This window comes from Elephas maximus, chromosome X (genome assembly GCF_024166365.1).
Source record: "Elephas maximus indicus isolate mEleMax1 chromosome X, mEleMax1 primary haplotype, whole genome shotgun sequence".
Classification (NCBI taxonomy): domain Eukaryota; kingdom Metazoa; phylum Chordata; class Mammalia; order Proboscidea; family Elephantidae; genus Elephas; species Elephas maximus.
Genome location: NC_064846.1, coordinates 164,084,865 through 164,109,412, shown reverse-complemented (window position 1 = coordinate 164,109,412; position 24,548 = coordinate 164,084,865). Strand labels below are relative to the sequence as shown.

At 44.6% G+C, this 24,548-nt stretch overlaps 1 protein-coding gene across 1 annotated transcript in view; it reads right to left on the bottom strand.

Moving 5' to 3' along the window:
• Positions 1-11,854, bottom strand: part of PIR (pirin) — a 125,840-nt gene extending 113,986 nt beyond the window's left edge. The window contains exons 1-3 of the mRNA XM_049873394.1: positions 11,747-11,854; positions 9,357-9,489; positions 1,071-1,163 (exon numbers count right to left, since the gene is read on the bottom strand). Coding sequence (XP_049729351.1) covers positions 1,071-1,163; positions 9,357-9,452 — 189 coding nt within the window. The 5' untranslated portion in view covers positions 9,453-9,489; positions 11,747-11,854. The remainder of the gene's footprint in view (positions 1-1,070; positions 1,164-9,356; positions 9,490-11,746) is intronic.
• Positions 11,855-24,548: the final 12,694 nt, after the last annotated feature.

The following is a 24,548-nucleotide window of genomic DNA, read 5'->3' as shown; positions in this document are numbered from 1 at the left end:
CTGGAGGCAAGAGGAACCTTGCCTCTTTGTCCTTTAGCCACCCTCCCTCCGCCTTCTACCTACACTCCCGACACACAAACAAGCACCCCAACATAAGAAAGCTCACCCTACTCCAAAGCTTGCACACCAGCAGCCTTCAGTAAATACTTGCTTGTTCACTAATTGGTTTTACAAGTATAAGAAACCTTTAATAAGGCCTGGTCTGTTTCCTAGGAACACAGGTTGTTCTCACAGGCAGACAGCTAAACTTTCTAAACAGGAAGTAACTTTCCCAGGACACATGTACTGGTGGAGAATGGGACTCTTTTCAGGGGCCACAATATTATATTACATATTTTTATTTCCTTCTCTAACTAAAATTGAAAATAAATGTTCAGCAGAATCTCTACATTTTAAAATTAAATTTATAAATTTGTGTTTGTCTTTAAAATCCTCACTTTAAGTTGTATTTCAGTCTCTTGGTTCTCAAATTCCATAGAGCTGAGTTTAAATACTCACAGTATTCTTGGATTCTCTTTTTGGGCTTATAATATTGTACTACCTGAAGTTTAAATTTTCTAAATATTCTTGCCCAAAAATGAAAGTTTTCTACATAAAATTATTTTAATCACATCCTAAACAGTTTCTTCTACCCACAATAGGTTATTTTCATTATGTTCATATTTTAAGAAGCCAATTCTTGCCCTTTATTAACTGTTCAAATAGGTGTTTCTCCTGCGGCACTTCATTTAAGGGGGTCCCTAGCTGACACAATTGCTTATGCACTTGACTACTAACTGAAAGGTTGGTGGTTCAAACCCACCCAGAGGTGCCTCAGGGACGTGCTTCAGGGACATGCCTTGAAGAAATCGGCACAACAGCAACTGGTTTGGCTTTTCTGTTTGTTTATATACTTCTTTTAAAATAGATATTAAAATTCTATAGTAGCCAGTCTATAGCCAGCAAATTATAAATTAATTTTAGCCTATCATTCACTGCTTCTAAAATTTTATTTTCTATTAAAAGTGATTATTAAAGAACAGAGGTGATTTTTAAAATAGACACTTTTGCAATCAAATTATTTTACTTACTGTTTCAAAGCCTCGATGTGGATGATCAGGAAATCCACCTGGTCTACCGCCATTAAATTCATCAAACAGTAAAAACGGGTCCAGGTTTTTTAACTGAAATAAAAATAAAATTCAGCAGATTAGATATACCTTTTATGCCACATTTGTGGTTGTTGTTATTGGTGTATGCTGTTGAGTCAATTTCAACTCAGAGCGACCCCATGTGACAGAGCAGAACTGCCCCAGAGGGTTTTCTTGACTGTATCTTTACGAAAGCAGATCACAAAGTCTTTCACCACTATGTGGGTTCGAACTGCCAACCTTTCAGTTAGCAGCCAAGCGCTTAATCATTGTGCCACCAGGGCTCACTACTGGGGGCTATATTCACCAACACATCTAGGAAACCTCACTGAAAACTACATAGTCAATGAGCACCTTTTGCAATGAAAATCGCTTTTAGGAAAGAACTCCTTACCCATACATACACACACACACACACACACAGATCCACTAATTAAGTCAGAAAGTTGACATTTTATAAGAAGCGCAGGTGTGGGCAAACATTTCATCCATCACCTGAGATCTAAACAGCCAAACACAAACAAGATGCGGTCTGTATCCTAAACAGATTCCTAATTTCATGGAGAACAGACTAGAAAATCAATTACTGCAATGTCATGATAAACGTTCTGGAGAAAGACAACTAAACATATATGAAAGCGGGGTAGGTTCAGGGAAGGCTCTAACAGAGAAGTATCCTTTAAGCTGGGTCTTGTATTACATGCAAGAGTTAATCAAGAAGAAGAGTGAGAAGGGAGGGAAGGATATTCCAGGTAGAAGAGCAAAGAACCAGCTTGGCATATTTGAAGAACTGCAAAGACGCTACTCTATTGGGGCAAAAGATACAACTGTGATGAGGGATGGGCCAAAGACAGATGTCAAGTCATGAAGGAGTTGGGTTTTGTCCTGAAGGTGATGGATTTTAATCAGAGGTTGAGATGATCAGATTTAGAAAGATCACTCTAGCACGCATGTGGAAGATGGGCTGCAAAAGGAAGAGACAGGAAACAGAGAGTCTATTTAGAAGGCAATATAGTCCGGGCAAGGACAAAGGGCAGGACTAAGGAAATGGCAATAGTGATAGAGAACGACAGACGCAAAAAGAAGAGCATTAGATGAGTCCCAAGTTTCTACCTATGGTGCCTGAGTGGACGTAGGGCCATTCAGCAAGACAAGGAATATAACAGAAGCTGTTGTTGTTAAGGAGCCCTGGTGCTGTAGGGGTTGAATGCTTGGCTGCTAACCAAGTCGGTGGCTGGAACTCACCAACTGCTCTGTGGGAGAAAGATGTGGCAGTCTGCTTCAGTAAAGATTACAACCTTGGAAACCCTATGTGGCAGTTCTACTCTGTCCTACAGGGTCACTATGAGTCGGAATTGCTTTGATGGCACACAACAACAACAAACCCACTGCCATTGAGTCAATTCAGCTATGAGATTGATACAATAGCCACAACAATGGGCTCAAAAATAGCAAAGATCACGAAGACGACTCAGGACTGGGCAACATTTCATTCTGTTGTATCTAAGGTCACCATGAGTTGGAGCCGACAACAACAAAACAACAAGAGATGAGATAAGGAAATATTTAGTGCTTGGTATCAAAGAGTTTCATATGAGTAAATATATCCTGCCATCAAATAAACCGTGAAAAGTAAGAGGTCCCCTCTTTCACTCCTACCATCATCACCATCCACCACCCAAAAGACAGTAGTTATTTATTGTTTGGGAAGTACTATTTGTCATATAGCAATCACAGATTTGATCCTTCTGGTCACCAATCAATGGCATATGGACACACATTCAGTCGGTACCTGGAAAAGACTGCAGAAGCAGCCAGGGGGCCAGTTGAGGCAAGAGTTGGAGGGGTGAGCTGTTTCTCTGGCTAGCGGATGGGGAAGATGTGTAAGAGATACTCTTCCTCCAACAAGCGACATATCTTGCATTAGACTATTGTACTAACATGTTACTTGCAGGGTGCTAGAAGGTTCCCATTATTCTCTAAGAATTCAGCAAACATTCAACAACATGTTAAATATTAACAATGGAGCCCTCGTGGCACAGTGGTTATAACAGCTCAGCTGGTAGCCAAAAGATCCGCAGTTCGAATCTACCAGCCACTCCTTGGAAACCCTATGGGGCAGTTCTACACCGTCCTATAGGGTCGCTATGAGTTGGAATCGATTCCATGGCAGCAGGGTTGGTTTTGGTTTACCTGAAGACATGATCTGATTCCTGTGAGAATTCTAACTTTCTAAAATGTTTTGACTAAGCCTCATAATTGTGGAGCCGTCAAGCCCACCTAGACTGCTTACTTTTGGGTTTATAAAAGAGAAACACACACCCTTACATGTGGAAGCCTTTGGTTTTGGAGGCTGTTTTCTGTTACACACAGTTGAACCTGACGCTAACTGATATAAGGGCAATAATACCTACAGCAGAAGCCTAGAGTCAGATGAAACCTCCCCCTTCCCAATACCCCAGCCTACATCAACACAAGGCAGACTACCTCCCGGGCTTTCTCAGCCTCTAGCCTGGGGCCAACAGTGAGAAGCTAGAAGGAAACGGCCAGCACTTAGCCCTGACTGAGATCCAGATATAGCCTTGAGTGATCATGAGCTACGACTCTAGGCTCCTTTGCCTTGATTCAGCACATAAAGACCTGGAAAATGGACAGCGCCATCTACAGAGGTTGTATCAGTCAGGACCAAGATTAGTCAATGCTGTTGCTGTTGTTATGTGCCCTTCAGTTGGTTCCAACTCATAGCAACCCTACAGGACAGAGCAGAACTGCCCACAGGGTTTCCAAGGAGCAGCTGGTAGACTTGAGCTGCCAATCTTTTGGTTAGCAGCTGAGCTCTTAATCGCTATGCCATCCAGGCTCCTTCAATGATATTAAGGAATTCTTTTAATTTTTAGGTGTGATAATGAGATCGTGGTTATATTTTTTTTAAGTTCTAATCTTTTAGGCAGACAAACTAAAATATTTATAAATGGAATAATTTGACGACTGGGGTTCACTTCAAAAAGACTGTGACAGGGAGGGAAGGGGAATCACTTTCTAGATAGCAGACACTTGTTATTTTTGGCGATGGGAAAGGCAATACCGAATGCGGGTGAATGAAGTCTGCGTAACTTGACCAAGGTAAATGATGACACTAGAAAGTATGCAGAATAAGGGACTTCGTAGTAAATGCTATACCATATACAATTTTGCAACAACAGCAATAACACCAAAAAATATGTGTGTGGTTACACAGGTAGATAAGTATGCAGGTATGTGTTTAGGAAGGTGGATATGAGATACACATGTGCACGTATAGGTGTGTCTTTAAAACTAAACCTGTTGCCGTTGAGTCGATTCAAACTCATAGCGACCCTATAGTATCTTCAGGCATGTGTATATACATGTTTGTGTATGCTGCATATATATTCACATATACAATAAAGTACATAGGGGGAACAGATATAACCGAACATCTCGAAAGACAGGTTTACTGGGTTTGAAGGTTTAGGACCATAGTCTCATGGGAAACTCAGTCAATCAGCACAACACAGTTTCTAAAAGTTTATGTTCTGCATTCCAGTTTGGTGAGTGGCATCTGGGGTCTTAAAAGCTTGCGAGCAGCCACCTAAGATACAACTATTGGTCTCTACTTGCCTGGAGCAAAAGAGAAAGAAGGAAACCAAAGACTCAAAACAGAAACTACTCATCAGGGCCAAGAGCCCACATAAACTGCGTCCTCATATATCCTGGGACCAGAAGAACTAGATGGTGCCCAGCTACCACTACTGGCCATTCTGACCAGGGACACAATAGATGCTTCCAGATAAAATGGAAGAAAAATGTAAAATGAAACTAAAATTCCTAAAAAAGGCCAGACTTACTGGACTGGTAGAGACTAGAGGAACCCTGAGACTGTCGCCCTGAGATGTGCTTTAAATTCGGAACTGAAACCACTCCCAGAGGTCACCTTTCAGCTAAATAATAGATTGGATCATAAAATAAACAATATCACTAGTGAGTACTAAGCTCTTTAAAAAAAAATCATCTGTATGAGACCAAACCGTCAACATTTACCATAAAGCAAACATGAGAAGGCAAGGAGAGGCAGGGAAGCTAGATTAATGGAAATGAAACAACCAGAATGGAAATAAAGAGAACACTAACACATGGTGAAATATGTAACAAATGTCACTGAACAATATGTATCCCCCAAAAAAACCAAACCCATGGCTGACGAGTTGATTCCGACTCACAGCAACCCTATAGAACAGAGTACAAATGCCCCATAGGGTTTCCAAGGTGGATTCGAACTGCCGACCTTCTGGTTAACGGATGATCTCTTGACCACTATGCCACCAGGGCTCCAACCACTGCGTTAGTAGCACTTTAAAATTTTTATACACTTTTTAACAAAAACAGAAATTTAAAACACCAGGGGAAAAAAAGACTTTGAGGGGAGAAATGGGTGGGAGTAAATAGAGATGAATCAAGACTGCCCATGAATTGATCATTGTGGATGCTGGGTGATGGTACATGGAGATTCATCCTTATTCTCTCTATGTTTTATGTTTGGAATACTCCATAATACAAACAGCAAAAACAAGAACTGTCCAAGGAAAATTACTTCCTACCCAGGGGTGTCTGGTGGAAGGGAGAGTGGAGCACAGTGGCAAAACCAGATGAGCATTGGGTTTCCCTCTTGCTGGGAGCAGAGATGGACCACATTCAGCACCAGGCTATGGAGCCATTCCAACTCCAGCCTGGCTGGCCCTGCCCACGTGTCACTATAACGGAGGGTGTGAGCCAGCCCTTCTGTTAGTAGCGGTGGTTGCCCTCCACCGGGTTATGACTCACAGCGGCCCCATGTGTGCAGAGAGTAAAACTGCTCCTGTGGGTTTTCAAGGCTGTGACCTTTCAGAAGACGCACATCGCCAGGCCTGTCTTCGAAGCCACCTCTGGATGGGGTAGAACCACCAACCTTTCAGCCAATAGTAGGGCATTTAACCATCTGTGCCACCCAGGGACTCCGTGAGCCAACCCTATTCCATCTCTTCTCATGGTTCATAACAGAAAGGCTGAGTGACAGCACTGTCATTTCCTCTTCTACCTCCACATTTACAATTATAGGGACACACCACTTCGGCCACTAATATTGAACATTGTAAATTTTCTGCTAGAATAGCTTTGGGGTCCAAAGTTTATGAGACATATCAGACACATCAGAGACGTAAGCCTTGGTGCAGAGATTCTGAAAAGTAAATTCCTTGAAGTTAGAGAGACTCTTTCATTCTCTGTTGATGGAAAAGTGAGGGGGTCTACCTTTTTGGCAAGTTCACAGCGTGCACAGTCCTAAAAATAATAGTAACAACATAAATGGTCAAAAATGGGGCCATGAATAAGTGAATAATGATATGGCCATACAATGGAATATTGCATAGCTATTAAAATGCAGTTTATGAAGAATTTATAACAACATGAGAAGTGCTTATCCTAGCATGTTAAATTTAAAAAAAAATCAGACCAGTTGAGACTAGAGGACTCCCTGAAACCTTGAGCCGAAACTATCCTGAGGTCACCTTTTAGCGAAATAACAGACTGGCACACAAAATAAAGGATATCACCCGTGAGGACGAGGCTCCCTTAAAAAACCATCTGTATGAGACCAAAAGGTCAACAATTACTCTAAAGCAAAAGATGAGAAAATAAGGAGGCAGGGAAACTCAAGTACTAGAAATGGAACAACCAGAATACAACTAAAGAGAATGCTGACACATCGTAAAAGACGCATGTCACTGAACGACTTGTGTAGAAATTGTCAAATGGGAACCTAATTTGCTCTGTAAACTTTCACCAAAAGCACAACAAAATGTTACTTTAAAAAATCAGGACACAAAATGGTTTATTCTACATAATCCTCATAATATAAAATATACAATTCCATGGCGAAAAAGGAAACACCCACTGCCTTAATAGGATGATGGGATTGAGAATAATTCTCATCAGTTTCTTCTTTCCTTAGGATAGAGGCATACCTGGGACATAGAAGACCCTCTGATTAGTAGAATACGGGGGTCTTTACAGCACAGGTCTTCAGCCAGGACTCTTAACCGGAACCATGGACAGAATTGGGGGTAGGGGGCGGTGGATGTAAACATGGATGGAAAAACATATCTTCATTTTCACTAACCTCTAACTGAAATTTTCACAAACCATTTTCTTCAATTATGAATGTAGTCAACAAACCACATTAAATGACCAGTACCTGTGACTTGGAGCCCTGGTGGTGCAATGGATAAGAGCTCGGTTGCTAACCAAAAGGTCGGTGGTCCGAATCCACCAGCCGATTCTTGTAAACCTCATGGGGCAGTTCTACGCTGTCCTATAGGGTCGCTATGAGTCACGATTGACTCGATGGCAATGGGTTACCTGCGACTTTGTCACCAACAGAAATCAAAAATATTTTCATATCACATTACAGTTGTTGCAGGCATGCTGAAGGATCGTCATTCACATTCCTCATAGCTTTAAGTTATCACAACAGACACCACACCTTGATTTTTAATGTAAGATCACCAGATGGAGATTTTTAAAAAATATTTTGTTAACGATATTACCCAGTTTTCCTTGGTAGTCCCCTGTAATTCATTTTCTGCGTTTAAAAATATTATTTTGAGCCAGAATAGATAGGTTTCACCAGATGACCAAAGGAGTTCACAAGACAAAAAAAAAATCAAGAACCCCTCAGCAGATGTGTTCCGGACAGATGGAGGAATTAAAGTATTAGCTACCCTCAAAACGCGACAACGGATTTACTGGCTGGTGGCTTTAGGGTGTCAGCAATTATTCTGTCAGTGATGTGGCCTGGTAGAACATGACACCACGTCCACCTGGCTCTCCCCAGTGTCCACCGTGCATTGAGCTATTAGAATAATCCTGTTTGTGCATATCCTTTGGAAAGTAATGTTTGACGGACCTCAAAAGACATTCCTGGGTAAATAGGACGCTAATGTGGGAAGCGAAATGGGAGGGGCACACACGGGAGAGGCCTGATGGGGCTGCTATAGAGTTGGGTTGACATAGTCCTCTCCCTGCCTTGACATCCCAATCAGCACTAGATCCATCCACACAGTAGGGCGGTACTTCCAGGAAAGTCAGGAGATTTTTAAAACCCAATGAACACTTTCAAAAGATTTTTCTATAAAAAAAAGAGGGGGAAATAGCCCTTATGGAACAGGTGGTATAAAGCTGAGATCTAGAAACCAAGTAGTATGAGAATACAAGAACAGGGAGTGAGAAGAGGAACAAGTCAGCCTCATGTTTCAAATTGGAATTCATTTCCCTAATACATTTTTTCCTTTATTTGAAGGCTCTTTTCAGAATCTAGGATGGCACAGGACTCTCTATTCCTGGGGCTATGACCACCACTAGAGGTTCCTGGGTGGTGCAATCAGCTCAACTACTAACCAATGGTTGGCTGTTCAAACCCACCCATCGGCAACGCGGAAGAAAGGCCTGTTGATCTGCTCCCGTAAAGATTACAGCCAAGAAAACCCTATGGGGCAGTTCTATTCTGTAACGTGGTGTCGCCATGAGTCGGATATCCTTTTGTCCACAGGGATTTTCTTTCCCACAATCCCAAGGCCCCCCTATTATTCAAATGAAAAAGTTCTCTAATGTTGAAAGATGTCTACCTAACCTACAATCGCCTCCTCTCAGAGCCAGTCTCCCATCTACCTTCCACCCTCTAGAGGTCCACAGAGTTGGGTTCCAGCAGCCTCTCCATAATTCCAAATCCCTGACCACGGTGGATTGGCCAGGGATGGAGACCTGACAGGAGCCAAGCCAATTAGAGTCTCTCTCCTGGGAATCTGGAATTGGGTCCCAGAGTTACCCCCTGGTGCTTTGAGATGTGGGCATGCAAACTTGGGGGCAGGCACGTTTGCTGAAGCAGAGAGCAGGTCTGCCCTGGGGAAAGCAGGGGTGTGCAAAGAGACATGGGGATACTTTCTCCATGAAGCTCTGCTGCACCTCTGCCCAGGACATCTGTATTCACGCTCCAGAAATCCCGTCTGAGGCTGAGGCTGGTCTGCGTGGGGTCCCAGTCACTAAGTTTCGAGGTGGCCCCTATGCCGCCCCACAGGGCAGCTCATAACTGTCTAGGTCCTCTCTTCCCAAGTCACCCTCAGCATTCCAAAGTCTCTTCTGCCAAGAAAGCATGAAACAGCCCCCCAACCAGCATACCTCGGGTCTGCCGATGCTTCTGCGGACCCGCGCTCCAACCCCTTCCGACTGCTGCCGGCTGAGCACCGAGAGGGTAACCTTCCTGGAGGACCCCATGTCCAAGGCTCTGAAAAGACGGTGTTCTGCTGCTTAACTGTAGAGGACGGAGAGGGGAAGGGGGAGCATCAAAAAGAAGACATCAGAAAGGGGGAAACATCCAAGAAATAAAAAACAGAGGGTATTAAAATCAGACTGTGCCAAAAATCGTAACACCTACAATTCCTTGAGTGCTTCCTATGTACAGAACCTGGGCTCAGTGATTTAGAACAAGAATAACGATGGCAAACATGTATGAGTACTTCCAAGGCGCCAAGCATTGCAGGATTATTTCCAATTGTTATCTCATGTAATTTTACAGCCTTCTTGCACAAGTGTTAGCGGTAACAGCTCTGGTGGGCACTTACCAAGGACCTCAACAAGCACTTTCTCTGCCTTATCTCATTGAAATCTCTTGACAGCCATTCCCCATCCCTCCACTGGTTGGGGCTACCAGTGAGGCTGAGAGATGGCAGTTTTGTGTGAAGACAAAGGGAAAACAGAAAAAGCAAGAGGCTCGTGGCTCTCACCAACCAAAACCCAAACCCTTTGCTGTCAGGTCAATTCCCACTCATAGCAACCCTACAGGACAGAGTGGAACAGCCCCATAGGGTTTCCAAGGCTGTAAGCTTTACAGTTCGTGAGTTCAAATCACCGACCTTTTAGTTAGCAGCCGAGCGCTTAACCACTTCACTACCAGGACTCCTTGGCTCTCACCAGGATATGCCAAAAATCTGGGCATTGAAAAGAAGTTCTGAGAGTCATTGAATTCAAAGACCCATTTATCCCTGAAGTTCAAGGCCAATTTTTCTGGCATAGACTCTTTGAACTTCCTCATGAAGACCTCTAGAACACAGGCAACTCAAGGGGGAGCTACCCTTGACAATGCATCTGTTTATTACTCAAGAGTGTTTCCAATTTTGGGGTCTTATCAATTCAACAGCAATGGCTTAAGTTCTACCCAGTGGAATATCACAAAGCAAGTATAATCCCTTTTCCACTTCAAGTGTTTGTGGATAGTACACTCAATCCCTGGGTGGTATAAACAGTTAATGTGCTCGGCTGCTAACCAAAAAGTTCGAGTCCACCCAAAGATGCCTCAGAAGAAAGGCCTGGCCATGTACTTCTGAAAAAATCAGCCACTGAAAACCCTATGGAATGCAGTTCTACTCTGACACACATGGGGCTGCCATTGAGTCAAAATCAACTCAAAGGCAACTGGAAAACCTCCAATCCCCTGAATCTCTTCAGCTGAAATCTAGCCAATTCTTTCAAAGATTACTACCGAAACCAAGAGAGGTGCTTTTAGCAAGAAGCACAGACTCTGGAGCCAGGCAAGCCTGGGTTTGCATGCCAGCTTCACCACATACCAGTTGTGTGACCTAAGGCACTCCGTGCCTCTGTTTTCCCATCTGTAAAATGGGGATGACAAGACTGCCTGCCTCAAAAACGTGAATGTTAGGTGCTTTTAGGCGGGCTCTACTCCGCACTACCCTCCAACTGGTAGAGGCCTATCCTAAAATGTGCCCTCCTGGGAGTAGGCAACATGATGGCAGCGAAGATTAAATGCTTGGCTGCTAACCGAAAGGCTGGTGGTTCAAACGCACCCAGCGGCTCTGGGAGAAAAACCTGGTGATCTGCTCCAGAAAAGATTACAATTTCGAAGACGCTATGGGACTGTTAGGAAACCCTGGGGGCACGGTGGTTAAGTGCTACGGCTGCTAACCAAAGAGCTGGCAGTTCGAATCCGCCAGGCGCTCCTTGGAAACTATGGGGCAGTTCTACTCTGTCCTATAGGGTCGCTGTGAGTCGGAATCGACTCGACGGCACTGGGTTTGGTTTGGTTTTGGTTATGGGACTGTTCTACTCTGTCACATAGGATCGCTGTGAGTTGAGATCAACTCCACAGCACCCAATAACAACAACACAAGCATGTATTGGGGATGGACTGTGGACATAGAAATGAGCTTAATACTCAACGCGGGACAGAACTGTCACCACCTTCATACAAGCATCTAGAAAGCCTTCTACTCCCACCTGGACTATTTCTGGGTCCTTCCAGACTCCTACAATTAGTGCGTACGCACGTAAACAACTGATGAGGTACTTAACCGATCTCAGTGCTTTGCAAAAGGAAACGCCGTCCCCCCACCTTCCCCCAAAATTTCAAAGCACTCTTATTCAAGCATCTCCTGCCATCTCCCTAGGAGTCTACAGCGGGCTGGAAAAGGCGGGACGCCTGCAAACTGGTCACCAGCACTTCCCAGCCCAGGCCTGCGGGTGCGGGGGCCCGCCTTGGGGACGCGGGTACTCACGGCGGTCGGACGGCTTGCGGGGTGGGGGTGTGGGGCTGCAGGCGGGGCGCGGGAAGCCGGGAGCGCGGACGCCGAGCGGGGAGGCAGGGCTGGAAGCCTGGGCGCCGCCCCAGCGTGACTCAGCGCTTCTCGGGGGCGGGCGTTGGAGGGGAGGCGGGAGGCTCCAGCTTGGGGGCCCTGGGCCGGGGCGACACTCCTTTATTGACAATGCGCGGGTCCTCTCGCCCCGCCCTCCGCCTCTCCCGGCCTCGGTGTCCTCCCGCGAGTGCCCCCTCCAGGCTTTGGAAAAGTGCGCGGGAAGGAGAGGGGGAAGGCAGGCCAGGAGAGAAGCCCCTGGGAAACTTGTCTCCAACTCGCGTCTACTTGTTACCCTATGGGCCCTGGTGGCGCAACGGTTAAGCACTCGGCTGTGAACCGGGAAGGTTGGTGGTTCAAACCCATGGGCAGCTCTTCGGGAGAAAGACCTGGCGGTCTGCTCCTGTAAAGATTACAGCCTAGGAAACTCTATGGGGCAGTTCTACTCCGTCATATAGGGTCGCTATGAGTCGGAAGGGACTTGACGGCACCTAAGAACAACAACTTGTCGCCCAATCTGCGGAGCTTGGGTCTGTTACCCCATTAGGGTCTGTGCCGTGGAGCAGTCGAGCCTATGAAATGTACTCCAAGTCAGAAAGAGTGACAAAGTTTATTCAGAAGACGTATACATCACCGGGGATCCAGCAGCAGCACAGGCTGTCTCTATGGAGTCCCAAAGAGCAGTTTTACGTTAGAGCTTATATAGAATCTCACAAGAGTTACAAGTGTCTTTGTAGTTACTTGGCCAGAGGTATGGTCAAGAGGAGTTATTCATTACAGGACAGTGACAAAAGATACCTGCCAGACATCTCTTTTATTAGGCTAAAGATACACGTATCAGATACCCGGGCTCTAATTTTCCTGTGGGGGTTGTTAAGTCACAGGTGGTCTGACAGAACAAAACAAACTTAGTTGCATCAGATTAAAACAAAGTCATTAGGTCAAAACAAAGTCTTAAAAAAACAAAAACAAAGTCTTTAACAGAGGTCTGTGAAGGAGGAGGCAGGCAGAGGAAGGAGAAAAACTTACAGGTTCATCATGGTGTTAGTTATGTCAAGCTCTCAGTCGCCCGTTTTGAAAAAGGAGAGAATATGCTGGGGAGTACTAGGGTCACAGCTACACAAGATGAAATCCTGCCTCCGCCACTTGATACCTTCGTGATCTTGGGCAGGTGGCTCAGCCTCTCTGACCTCCGGTTGTTTTCTGTAAAAGGAAGATTGTTGTTGTTAGGTGTTATCGAGTCAGTTCCGACTCATAGCGACCCCATGTACCACAGAACGAAACACTGCCCGGTCCTGTGCCATCCTCACAATTGCTGTTATGCTTGAGCCCATTGTTGCAGCCACTGTGTCAATCCACCTCGTTCAGGGTCTTCCCCTTTTCCGCTGACCCTGTACTCTGCCAAGCATGATGTCCTTCTCTGGGGACTGATCTCTCCTAACAACATGTCCAAAGTATGTAAGACGCGGTCTCACCATCAGTGCTTCTAAGGAGCATTCTGGTTGTACTTCTTCCATGACAGATTTGTTCGTTCTTTTGGCAGTCCGTGGTATATTCAGAATTCTTTGCCAATACCACAATTCAAAGGCATCAATTCTTTGGTCTTCCTTTTTCATTTTCCAGCTTCCACATGCATATGAGGCAATTGGAGACACCATGGCTTGAATGAGGCACACCTTAGTCTTAGAAGTGACATCTTTGCTTTTCAACACTTAAGAGGTCCTTTGCAGCAGATTTGCCCAATGCAATGCGTCAAAAGGAAGATGGTGATGGATAATAGCACTCACCGCATAGGGTTACAATGAGAATTAAATGAGCTGAGAACTATAAAGGGCTTAGGGCAGAGCCTAACAAGTCCTAAGCAGAATACAATTGTTTGTCACATAAATAAATTGCTTGCTGTGTTGCAGTGTGCCACTTAAAAGGTGTAGGGGGTGTGGGCATGGGACAAGACATTTTCGTCCCTGCCTAAAGAGAAGGCACAAGTCCTTGGGTGGTGCACATGGTTTAGCACTGGACTACTACCTGAAAGTTGGTGGTTCAAGTCTGCCCACAGGTACCTTGGAAGAAAGGCCTGGCGATCTATTTCTGAAAAATTAGTCATCGAAAACCTTATGGAACACAATTCTCTGACACACGTGGGGTCACCAGGAGTCGGAATCGACTCCAGGGCAACTGATTTTGAAGAGAATGCAAGCTCTAGTGGGGAGATAGTTGGTTAAGAGCTTAAATGTTGTTCCGAGGACATTGGGCAGATGTTGGAGAGTTTTCAGCAGATGTAGAAACCAGTGAGAAGCTCTAGTTCCTCACCAGGATTATGACCCCTGGGTACAAGCAGGGCTGCGTCTGTTTCCGTTCTCTAAATACAAGGCTCATTGGTTGGTTTTGAGAAATGAAAGAAAGTGGTGCTCTAAAGCAGGGGTCAACAACCTTTGTAAAGTAAATCTTTTCAACTTTGCGGGCCTGTACAGTCTCTGTCGCGACTGCTCTGGTCCGGTCGGCCTTTGTAGCAATAGACAACACATAAATAAATGGGCGGGACCCTGTTCCAATAAAACTTTTATTGTGGATACTAAAATTTCCATCTCATATAATTTTCCTTGTCATTAAGAGTTATTCTTCTTTTGATCTCCCGCGCTCCCCCCCCCCCCCCCCCACCATTTAAAAACGGAAAGCCATTCTTAGCTCACAGGCTGTACAAAAACCGGTAGTGGGCCAGATTCAGCTTCAGGTCATTGTTTGCAGATCCCTGCTCCAAAAGGACAGGCTAGTAGAAGGCACCCTGGTGGTGCAATGGTTAAACGCTTGGCTCCTAACCAAAAGGTCAGCGGTTCGAACCCGCCAGCTGCTCCACAAGAGAAAGATGTGACAGTCTGCTTCTGTAAAGATCACAGCCTTGGAAACCCTATGGGGTAGTTCTTCTCTGTCCTGTAGGGTCGCTATGAGTCGGAAGTTCCTTGGGTTGGTGGGGCTGAGACCCAGCCTCCCCACCCTACTTAGGGGACTCAAGGCTAAATGAGCTAATGCACATTAACGTTATCCAAAACCAAACCTGTTGCCATCGGGTCGATTCATAGCAACTCTATAGGACAGAGTAGAACTGTGCCCATAGGGTTTCCAAGGAGCGCCTGGTGGATTCGAACTGTCGACCTTTTGGTTGGCAGCCGAACTCAACCACTATGTCATCAGGGTTTCCATGAACATTGTAAGTGCCATGAGGTAACAAAGTAGTGTTACACATGTTGAGGAAAAGTTACTAAAACCAAAGTCTACTCCCAACTCAGAAAACCTCTCCACGAGAATAAAAGAGAAAGAAAAGTCTTACTCTTGAATACACGTTAAACCAGAATGTGATGCATCACAGTCAATCCGCTAAAGAGATTGCAGAGTCAAAAAGGAATTTGACCCTTTATAAAGCTGAATGGATACAGACCATTACCTTCCTGTTTCCAGGATAAAATTGCTAATTTTCTAATATCTTCACGGCAGGATCCCTCAAGTTATGCTAATCTCTTTGCAGGAAACTGGGAAAGAGGGGTGATGTCCCTTAATGGTTACCTTTCCAAAGAGATGGCTTCCCCTGAAGACACATCCTTGATTTACCTACTTTTCAAAGAGACAGGGAAAAAAATTACAAGTTGTCTAAAGTGAATTCTGAAAGAACAGTGGAGGGAGGAAGCCTTCTCCCTTATTTTCCACTGGGAGAATGAAAACCCCTTATTTTCTGTTTGTATTTGTCTTTTCACATATGGTTATTATTATTGCTTCTGCAACTGTCCCCAAGTAAATAGAAGCGGGAGCTCTCTGTCAAACACTCTGCCATCTTCAGTAACTGCTTCTGCATTCCTGAGCAGAAAGTTCACCATTCCGCCAGCTGCCTGAGCTGAAACCCCAGCTCTCCCCCTCTCTCTTCCCCCTTTGAAATCCTAACAATGGTCCCTGGGTGGCACAAGTGGTTTGCGCTCAACTACTAACTGAAGAGTTGGTGGTCTGAACACCCCCAGTGGTGCTGAGGAAGAAAACCCTGACCATCTGCTTCCATAAAGTTCGTGTTGCTGTTGTTAGTTACTGGCGAGTCGATTTGGACTCATTGGCGACCTCCTGTGTGCAGAGTAGAACTGTGCTCCATAGAGTTTTCAAGGCTGTGAACTTTCAGAAGCAGATCACCAGGCCTGTCTTCTCAACTTTTGAGCTAGTAGTTGAGCACTTAACCGTTGCACCACCCACGGACTCCTTCCTTAAAGTTTATAGACAAGCAAATCCAATGAGCAGTTCTACTTTGTCACACATGGGGTCGCCATGAGTTGGAATTGACTCAATGGCAAGGAGTTTGGGTTCTTATGGGTTTATGATCCCTAATTTCTCCTAAATACACTCAGTCGTTCCCATTATGACTGCCACCATCCATCTTCTCCTATGGTCACTCATTCTTCCCGGTTTCAAGCTTGCCACTGGCCAACCCATTCTCTGAATGACAGGCAAAGGATAATAACTGCCTAAATCCTTCAGTGGTTTCACATTGCCCTCAGGATAAAGTCCCGTGATGTCCTTGTCCCTGCCTCACCCAAAACACACTGACACTTGCTCATGGACACACACATACACAACCCCCCTTTCCACTCTGCTGAGCTTTCTTTTTCTGTTCTTTGTTGTACTTTAGATGAAGGTTTACAGAACAAACTATCTTCTCATTAAGCAGTTACTACACACATTGTTTTATGACATTAGTTAACAGCCCCACAACATGTCAACACTCTCCCCTTCTTGATCTTGGGTTCCCCATTACCAGCTTTCCTGTCCCCTCCTGCCTTCTAGTTCTTGCCCCTGGGCTGGGGTTCCCCTTTAGTCTCGTTTTGTTTTATGGGCCTCTCTAATCTTTGGCTGAAGGGTGAACCTCAGGAGTGACTTCATTACTGAGCTGAAAGGGTGTCCAGGGGCCATGCTCTCAGGGTTTCTCCTGAATCTGTCAGGCCAGTAAGTCCGGTCTTTCTTTTTAAGTTAGAATTTTGTTCTACATTTCTCTCCAGCTCTGCCTGGGACCCTCTATTGTCTGCTGAGCTTCTTTTGAGCTCTGCAGTGTGCATGCTCCCTCTTGTTGGCTTGCTGAGCCTCTGTTTAGATCTTTCTTTCCCTCTCCTCAATTTGACTTATTCCCACTCATCTTTCAGCTCTCAGTTCCCATGTTGCTCCCTCTGGGAAAGCTTCCCTGCCTGCCCCCCTGCCTGTCTGATGTGGCGATCATCACTCCTACACATTGTTTACCAGAGTCATCATCTGTCACCCTTTGGAAGATTGTATTTCCCTAAGATGCCCCCAGCCATATCTCCCATGGCACATGCTCTTCTCCAATGTGCCCCTGGCACTCCCTCATCAGAAAGTGGAGTTTACTTCTCTTCCAGAGCTTGTGGCTGCTTTGACCAATGAAATATAGTGGAAGTGATGTTTTACCAGCTCTGGACATAGCTGTGAAATGGCCTGGCAGCTTCCACTTCTTTTCTCTTGGAAGCTAGCTGCCATGTCAGAAGAGTGACGACCCTGAGACCACCATGCTGCAAGAAGCCCAAACCGGGGCACTGAGACACTAGACACATAGACAAAGACACCATCTTGGAAGTGGATCCTCCAGTCCAAGCAGCCCCAGCTGACGCCATGTGGATAAGACATGAACTCCCGCTAGCATCCTTCCCAACTGCCTAACCCACAGAACTGGGAGCAAATAAAATGGTTGTTTAAAGTCACGCAGTTTCGAGGTAGTTTGTCTCATGACAATTGATAACCGGAAAATATATGTTTATGTGTGAGGAGAAAAGTGGATTTTCAAAGCTCTCTTTTTTTTTTCCAGGCTAATGAAAAACTCTTAAAAATAGTTATCCTTTCAGAAAGCGTATATGTCCATTTAAATGTTATTACCAAGGCAACCAGCCACCAAGCAAGAGAACCAATTATTAAAGTACACGGTAGAGATTAAACGTTGCATCCCACCAGCTATAGCAGTAGCTTCTGACAGGCCCCTTGGTTACAGGTAGCATTTCCAAGGAGAAGGTCCTGATGAAAGACCGTTTTGCCCGTCTCTCAACTGCAGTTTGCCAACAACATCTGGACCCCAAATCCTTGTCTCCCACTACAAAATGGAAGTCAAATTGATATTCTTGGGTATCTTTTCAGGCTAATACCTTATCGGCACCTCCTCTTAGGCTCAAATCCTCAGCCTCTGCAGCCATAAGAGGAGAGCTCCCGTCCTTTTTTCTCTGAGGGCCCTGCACAGGCATAAGCTATTTCCAGGGGCCTGCATGCTCAGGGCAAAGCAGAAAATTCTACTTGCAGGCCCCTGTGGGGGATAAAAAAGAACAAGTCCCAAAAGCTCAGACTTAAAATGAGAGAAAACAAAGCTGGCAAGGGTAGACTTTTTTACAAATGGCATATGAGGCACGTAATATTTTGGTGATGTCCCTGGGTGGCGCAAGTGGTTTGCACTGAACTACTAACCAAAAAGTTGGCAGGTTGAACTCACCTAGTGGAAACCCCGGTGGCGTAGTGGTTAAAAGCGACATCTGCTAACCAAAAGGTTGGCAGTTCGAATTCTCCAGGTGCTCCTTGGAAACTCGATGGGGGCAGTTCTACTCTGTCCTATAGGGACACTATGAGTCGGAATCGACTTGACAGCAAAAAGGTTTTTTTTTTTTTTTTAGTGAAAGAAAGGCCTGGAGATCTGCTCCCATAAAAATTACAGCCAAGAAAACCCTGTGGAGCACACTTCTATAACACCTGACGTTGCCATGCGTTGCAATCAACTCATGGCAACTGATAACAACAGTGTTTTGCTATAACACAGTTCACTTTTGAGATGAGAAATGTGACCCTGTACATGGACCTTTGAGCACTTTTCACACTGTCATTTGACACTGGGATGGAGATGTCAAGCAGGCAGCTGGGTATATGATTAAAAACACACACACACACACACACACAAAAAAAAAAACCTATTGCTGTTGAGTCCATTCCCACTCATGATGATCCCATGTGCTCAGAGTAGAACTGCTCCGTAGGGTTTTCTAGGCTGTGACATTTCAGAAGCAGATGGCCAGGCCTTTCTTCCGAGGCATCTGTGGGTGGACTCAAAGATCGAACCTTCCGGTTAGTAGTTGAGTGCTTAACCTTTTGCACCATCCAAGGACTCCTGGATATATGATAGACCATGATATAGATGCTGTGTAGATAGACCATTGGTCACCTTTGGAATGCTGGGAAGCATGAAGAAAACTCCATGCTTATATGACAATGAACAAAGTTTTCACTAAATGATTCCAAATAACACCATTATAATCTTTAAAAACACTCAAATTATCAGCATTTTTCATTTGACTCTTTTTTCTTCAAAAATTTTATTCTCCTCTTCTGCATGGCTGAGTTTCTTTTCAAGTATACAGTTCATAGAAATACATGGACATCTTATTGTACATTTCATCATTTGCAATTTATTTTTCTTCTTCAAGCAGTCAATTCAAAGGTTCTTTTCTTGCAGATAGGTCTGATTTTGGTAATTTGCCTCCCAGGGTACCGCAGCTGCTATTCATTAAATGACGAATATCTCTGGGATGTTTTCTATTAGGCATTCAGACTCAGTGAACCCAGGAAAGGAACTGGCTCCATGTCAGGGACTGATTATTTTGTAAACACTGGTTTGTGAAGGTCATTAATGTATTGGATGGGTGAGGACATCCAAATACATCTAGAAAGGATGGGTCCTCATGACTCCCATTTCCACCCCTATGAGAGCAGTCTTCACAGACTGGTCTGTTCCACCCAGCTGGGTTCTGACCCAGAAGTGACATGTGACCAACCGTTGCCCAAACCTCATAAACGTGTTCTTTTTTGTCTTTCCCATGAGGTTTTGGCAACGTCCCAGAACAGAACAGCTATGACCCTCTCTTTTGAGCTGCAGAACTTTCCTAGAATTTCACAAGCAAAACGTTCTCAGCTCTGAAAGACCGATTCATCGCGGAGCCAGGAAGGCAAGAAATTTAGGTCAGTGAGTCCCCAGACACTTGCCTCCGTTATCCTGATAACCTTTCTCAGTTTTCAGCTTTTGTAAAGTTGTGTCTTCTGACCAAGTTAAGGCTACTTCCAAGATCACAGTATTGAAGTTAAAATACAACCACTAATATGAATTAACCTGTAATTAATGTTATGTATTTTTTTTTATGCTGAAGTGTTTATGAATGAAGTGCACTAATGTCTGCGAATTACTTCGAATGCACCAAAAACATTAACGGCAATAATAGTAACAACAATAAGGTGGATTGGTGGTGGATGGAGAGATGAATAAATGGATTAAAAAAAATAAAAAAAACCCATTGCCTTTGAGTCAATTCCAACTCATAGCAACCCCATAAGACAGAGTAGAACTGCCCCATAGAGTTCCCAAGGAGGGCCTGGTAGATTTGAACTGCCAACCTTTTGGTTAGCAGCCTAGCTCTTAGCCACTACGCCATCAGGGTTTCTGTATAAATGGATAGGTATATGATAAAGCAAATATAGGAAATTGTTCATTGTAGGATCTAGGTGGGGATATGGCTGCTCACTGGATGATTCTTTTAACTTTTCTGTATTTTGAATTTTTCATGCTAAAATCTTAGGAAAAAATAAGTTGAGTCAAAGCAGGAATCAGGGCTGGAGGAGTTCCAGAAAGATGTCCCTTTGTGCCTCTTTCCTTGATTCCAACTCTGATGCGTTGTACACAGTACAGTTCAATGAATGTCTGTTGAATTGAGCAGTTGAACGTAATTCCAGGCTACTAGGGCACTTCCAGTGCTGGCAGGATTCTTCTAGATCAGGGGCCAGCAATTTTTTTTTCTGTGAAGGCCAGAGAGTAACTATTTTAGGCTTTGTGGGCCATTCAGTCTCTGTGGAAACTGCTCAACTCTGCCTTTGTAGCTCAAAAGCAATCAGAGACAATATGTAAACGAATGAGTATGGCTGTGTCCTAATAAAATTTTTATTTACAAAAACAGGAGGTTGGCATAGTTTGCCAACTCCATCGAGACCCCAAATCCTTATCTCCCACCACAAAATGGGAGTTGAGTTGATAAAATACCAACAGTATGGGTAAAGATTTTATAGGTGTCAGGAATGGTCATCATAACAAAACAAGAACAAACCTTTCCTCGTCCACCTCCACCTGCCAATCAACAATTTCCTTTCATAAAGAGCAATGCCATTCGTTCCACTACTGAACCTGAAGCTTGATGCCCAAGCATCCTTAGGAGAGACGGTAGGCTCTTTAGCTCTAGTAAGTGTGAACAATTCCCATCAGATCCCAGCCTCCAAGTGGATGATTTTAGAACTGGAAGGAATAAGTATGAGAGGTGACAGGGTGACCCACCAATGAAGAGACAGCCGTGGAGAGAGCTTAGGCTGCAGAGGAGTTGTTGGCACCCTGTGGGGCTTGTTCTCTAGGGATGGACAGACAAGAACAATAATCAATAAGGAAATTATGTATCAGGATATAAGGTGATAAGTCCTGTGGAAAAAAAGAACAAGTAGAGCAGAGGAAGGGAGACTGGGAGTTCTGGGTGGGGTGAGGTTATAGTGTTTGACAGGGTGGTCATGGCAGGGCTCATTAAGAAGATACCCTTTGAGCTGAGCCTGCAGATGAAGAAATGAACCAGGCAGATATCTGGAAGATTCAGCAATGGAAACCTCCAGTGCAAAGGTCTTGGGGCACAGTATGCTCAGGATATTGTAGGCATAGCCATGAAGCCGGTTTTGGGAGTGGTGAGTAGTAGAAAAATCATAAGCTGATGTTAAAGACAGTAAGAGGGTACCATCGGGGAGTTCAGAGGAGAGGAGTGACAAGATTTGACTTAACATTTAAAAGAATCACTTTGGCCACTTACTGGAGAATAGACTGCACGGGGCAAGAGTGGGTTCAGGGAGAGTGGCCAGGAGGCGGGGGTAATATTCCAGGTGAGGGATAAGGGCCACTTGGACCATCAAGGTAGTGGTAGAGGTGGTGAGGAGTGGCCAAACTTGGGATGTATTTTGATGGTAGAGCCAAGCATATTTTCTGAACAACTGGATGTTGGATGTGAGACCAGACCAGACCTGTTGCTGTCAAGTCAATCCCAACTCCTAGCAACCCTATAAGACAGAGTAGAACTGCCCAATAGAGTTTCCAAGGAGCAGCTGGTGGATTCGAACTGCTGACCTTTTGGCTAGCAGCCGTAGCTCTTAGTCACTACACCACCAGGGTTTCCTTGGATGTGAGGGAAAGGTAAAAAATCAAGGGCGATTCCACATTCTTTGACTTGAGCAACTGAAAGGATGAAGTTGCTATTAGCTGAGAAGGGGAAGACTAGAAAGAGCTAGTTTAAGGGGTTAATCAGGAGGTCAGCTTTGAATATGTTAAGTTCTACATGTGTAGTATATAATCCAAATAAATATGGACAAGTTGACCATCGGACACAAGTCTGGAATTCTGGAGAGAGGTCCTGGCTGAAATTTGGAATCAAAAGCAAAACATGGTGTTTTTTGCAGCATCCACTCTCACTTCTGCAAGGAGGGGACAGAGAACTGCAGTGGTAACTGAGGGCCCCGGAAGGTCCCCTCTTTTTTTTTCTCATTAGGGACAGATTAATTCAGGGCCTCACAAGTATGAAGCATGTACAAACTTTTTATAAACTCTATAGCCTACACAGAAACCCTGGTGGCGTAGTGCTAGGGCTGCTAACCAAAATTCGAATCCAGCAGCCACTGCTTGGAAACCCTACGGGGCAGTTCTACTCTGTCCTATAGGGTCACTGTGAGTCAGAATCAACTGAACGGCAGTGGGTTTGGGTTTTTCTACAGACTACACACACGCGTACGATTATGTCAAAAAAAAGTACCTTATCAAGCAAGGTCCAACATCCCCAGACTTTTTTAAAAGTGAGAGAAAAATACAGGTCAGTCACAAAGCTAGTCTCTCTCTCTCTTACACACACACACACACACACACACAAAATGGATCCTCCCAGTTTCTTTCTCATTCTGAAAATCTAAGCACTACTTCTCCCAAGTGAACAAACTGGTTCATGTCATGAAGTCACATTATCGCTTGCTGTGTCCCTACCGAAGCTTGTAGGCTGTTAACGGCTTGCATGAACAAGCTTCAGAGAAATTTCCTAAGGATCTCACTGGGTGGAGGTGACAAAGCTGACTCTACTTCGTGCAAATTAGATCACGTCATTGGAAAAGCAGGTTGCCACAACAAATTTAGGGTTTAACTAAAGACATGGAAAACATAGAGCCAGAGAAGGGTTCAGGAGATGTAGCGGAGGAAGTGAATGAATAGAAAAATAAATAAATCGGTGCCGGTTTTGACTGAGAGGAAACCACTCCTCCTAACTGCCCTTGAGTGTGTTAAGCCCTGAGAAGGGACTGGAATCCCAAGAGAGTGTGCCCAGGTATTTCCAGGGTTATGCCACCTCCTCCCTTTCCCCCCTAAATTTACTTTTTCTTCTAGAATTTTCTTTTGCCATGCAACCATATATGAGCAGAAGAGTAAATACAAATTGTCTTGTGGCAAAGCAAGTTAGCAGAGTATCAAATTAACTTACTGGGCCAGGTGGTTGGGCCACTGTTACTCTGCCTCAGCTCAATTTCTTTCTTTCTTTCTTTTTTTTTTTTGGTGAAAATATACAGAGCAGAAAAAAAACAGCAGAGCATGCATCAATTCAACAATTTCTATGTGTACCTTTCAGCCACGTTGGTTGCGTTCTTCAGGTTGTGCCACCTTTTTTGATACGCTTTTTCCAAGTTGCTTAATCGTCATCAACACCACCTCACTGCCCTCTAAGCTTCTCATCTAACCTTTCCCGTCCTCAATTTCTTGAATGGCGGCCTTCTTTCTTCCTAGTGGTTGGATGGCGAGCTATGTGGAATCCGTCAATGACTTTTATTTGCTACGAGGGTGCAATTTATGCTCTTCCAAATTCTTCTCTAGAACTCCTTGCCCTTCCCCACATTTCAGTTTTCGGGCGGAAAGATGAAAAATCTCTTCGAGTAGTCATTCACACACTCCATCTTTACTTATCTGTGTTCCCCCACTAGACAAGTCCCTAGAGGGAGCAGGCTCTCTTTGTTCTGTTGACTTTTATGTCTCTGGTCCCTAACAGAATGCCCAGGACATGGTAGATGCTCAATAAGAGCTGATTGGCTGGATGAATACATAGAAAGGATGCTAACCCTGTGCCCACTCAAAAGACAGGACCTCATTGAAAGTCAGAACTTCGCTCTCTTCTGTCAACCCAACACTTTACCACACCATCAGCCAACCAGTTGTCATTGAGTAGAGTCATGGTGACCTCATGTGCAGAGTAGAACTGCTGCATAGGGTTTTCAAGGCTGTGACCTTTCAGAAGCAGATTGCCAGGCCTTTCTTCTGAGGTGCCTTTGAATGGGTTTGAACGCCCGACCTTTCTGTTAGTAACCTAGTGCTTAACTGTTTGTGCCACCCAGGGACTCCTACCACACTCTGTTGTTAGGTGCCATCAAGTTGATTTTGACTCATAGTAAGTCCCTGGGTGGCACAAATATTTAAGTGTTTACTAACTGAAAGTTTGGCGGTTCAAATCCACTCAAGGCACCTCAGAAGAAAGGCCTGGAAATCTGCTTCTGAAGGTTACAGCCCTGAAACCCCTATGGAGTGCAGTTTATCTCTGCACAGTTCAGAAGGTCACCAAGAGTT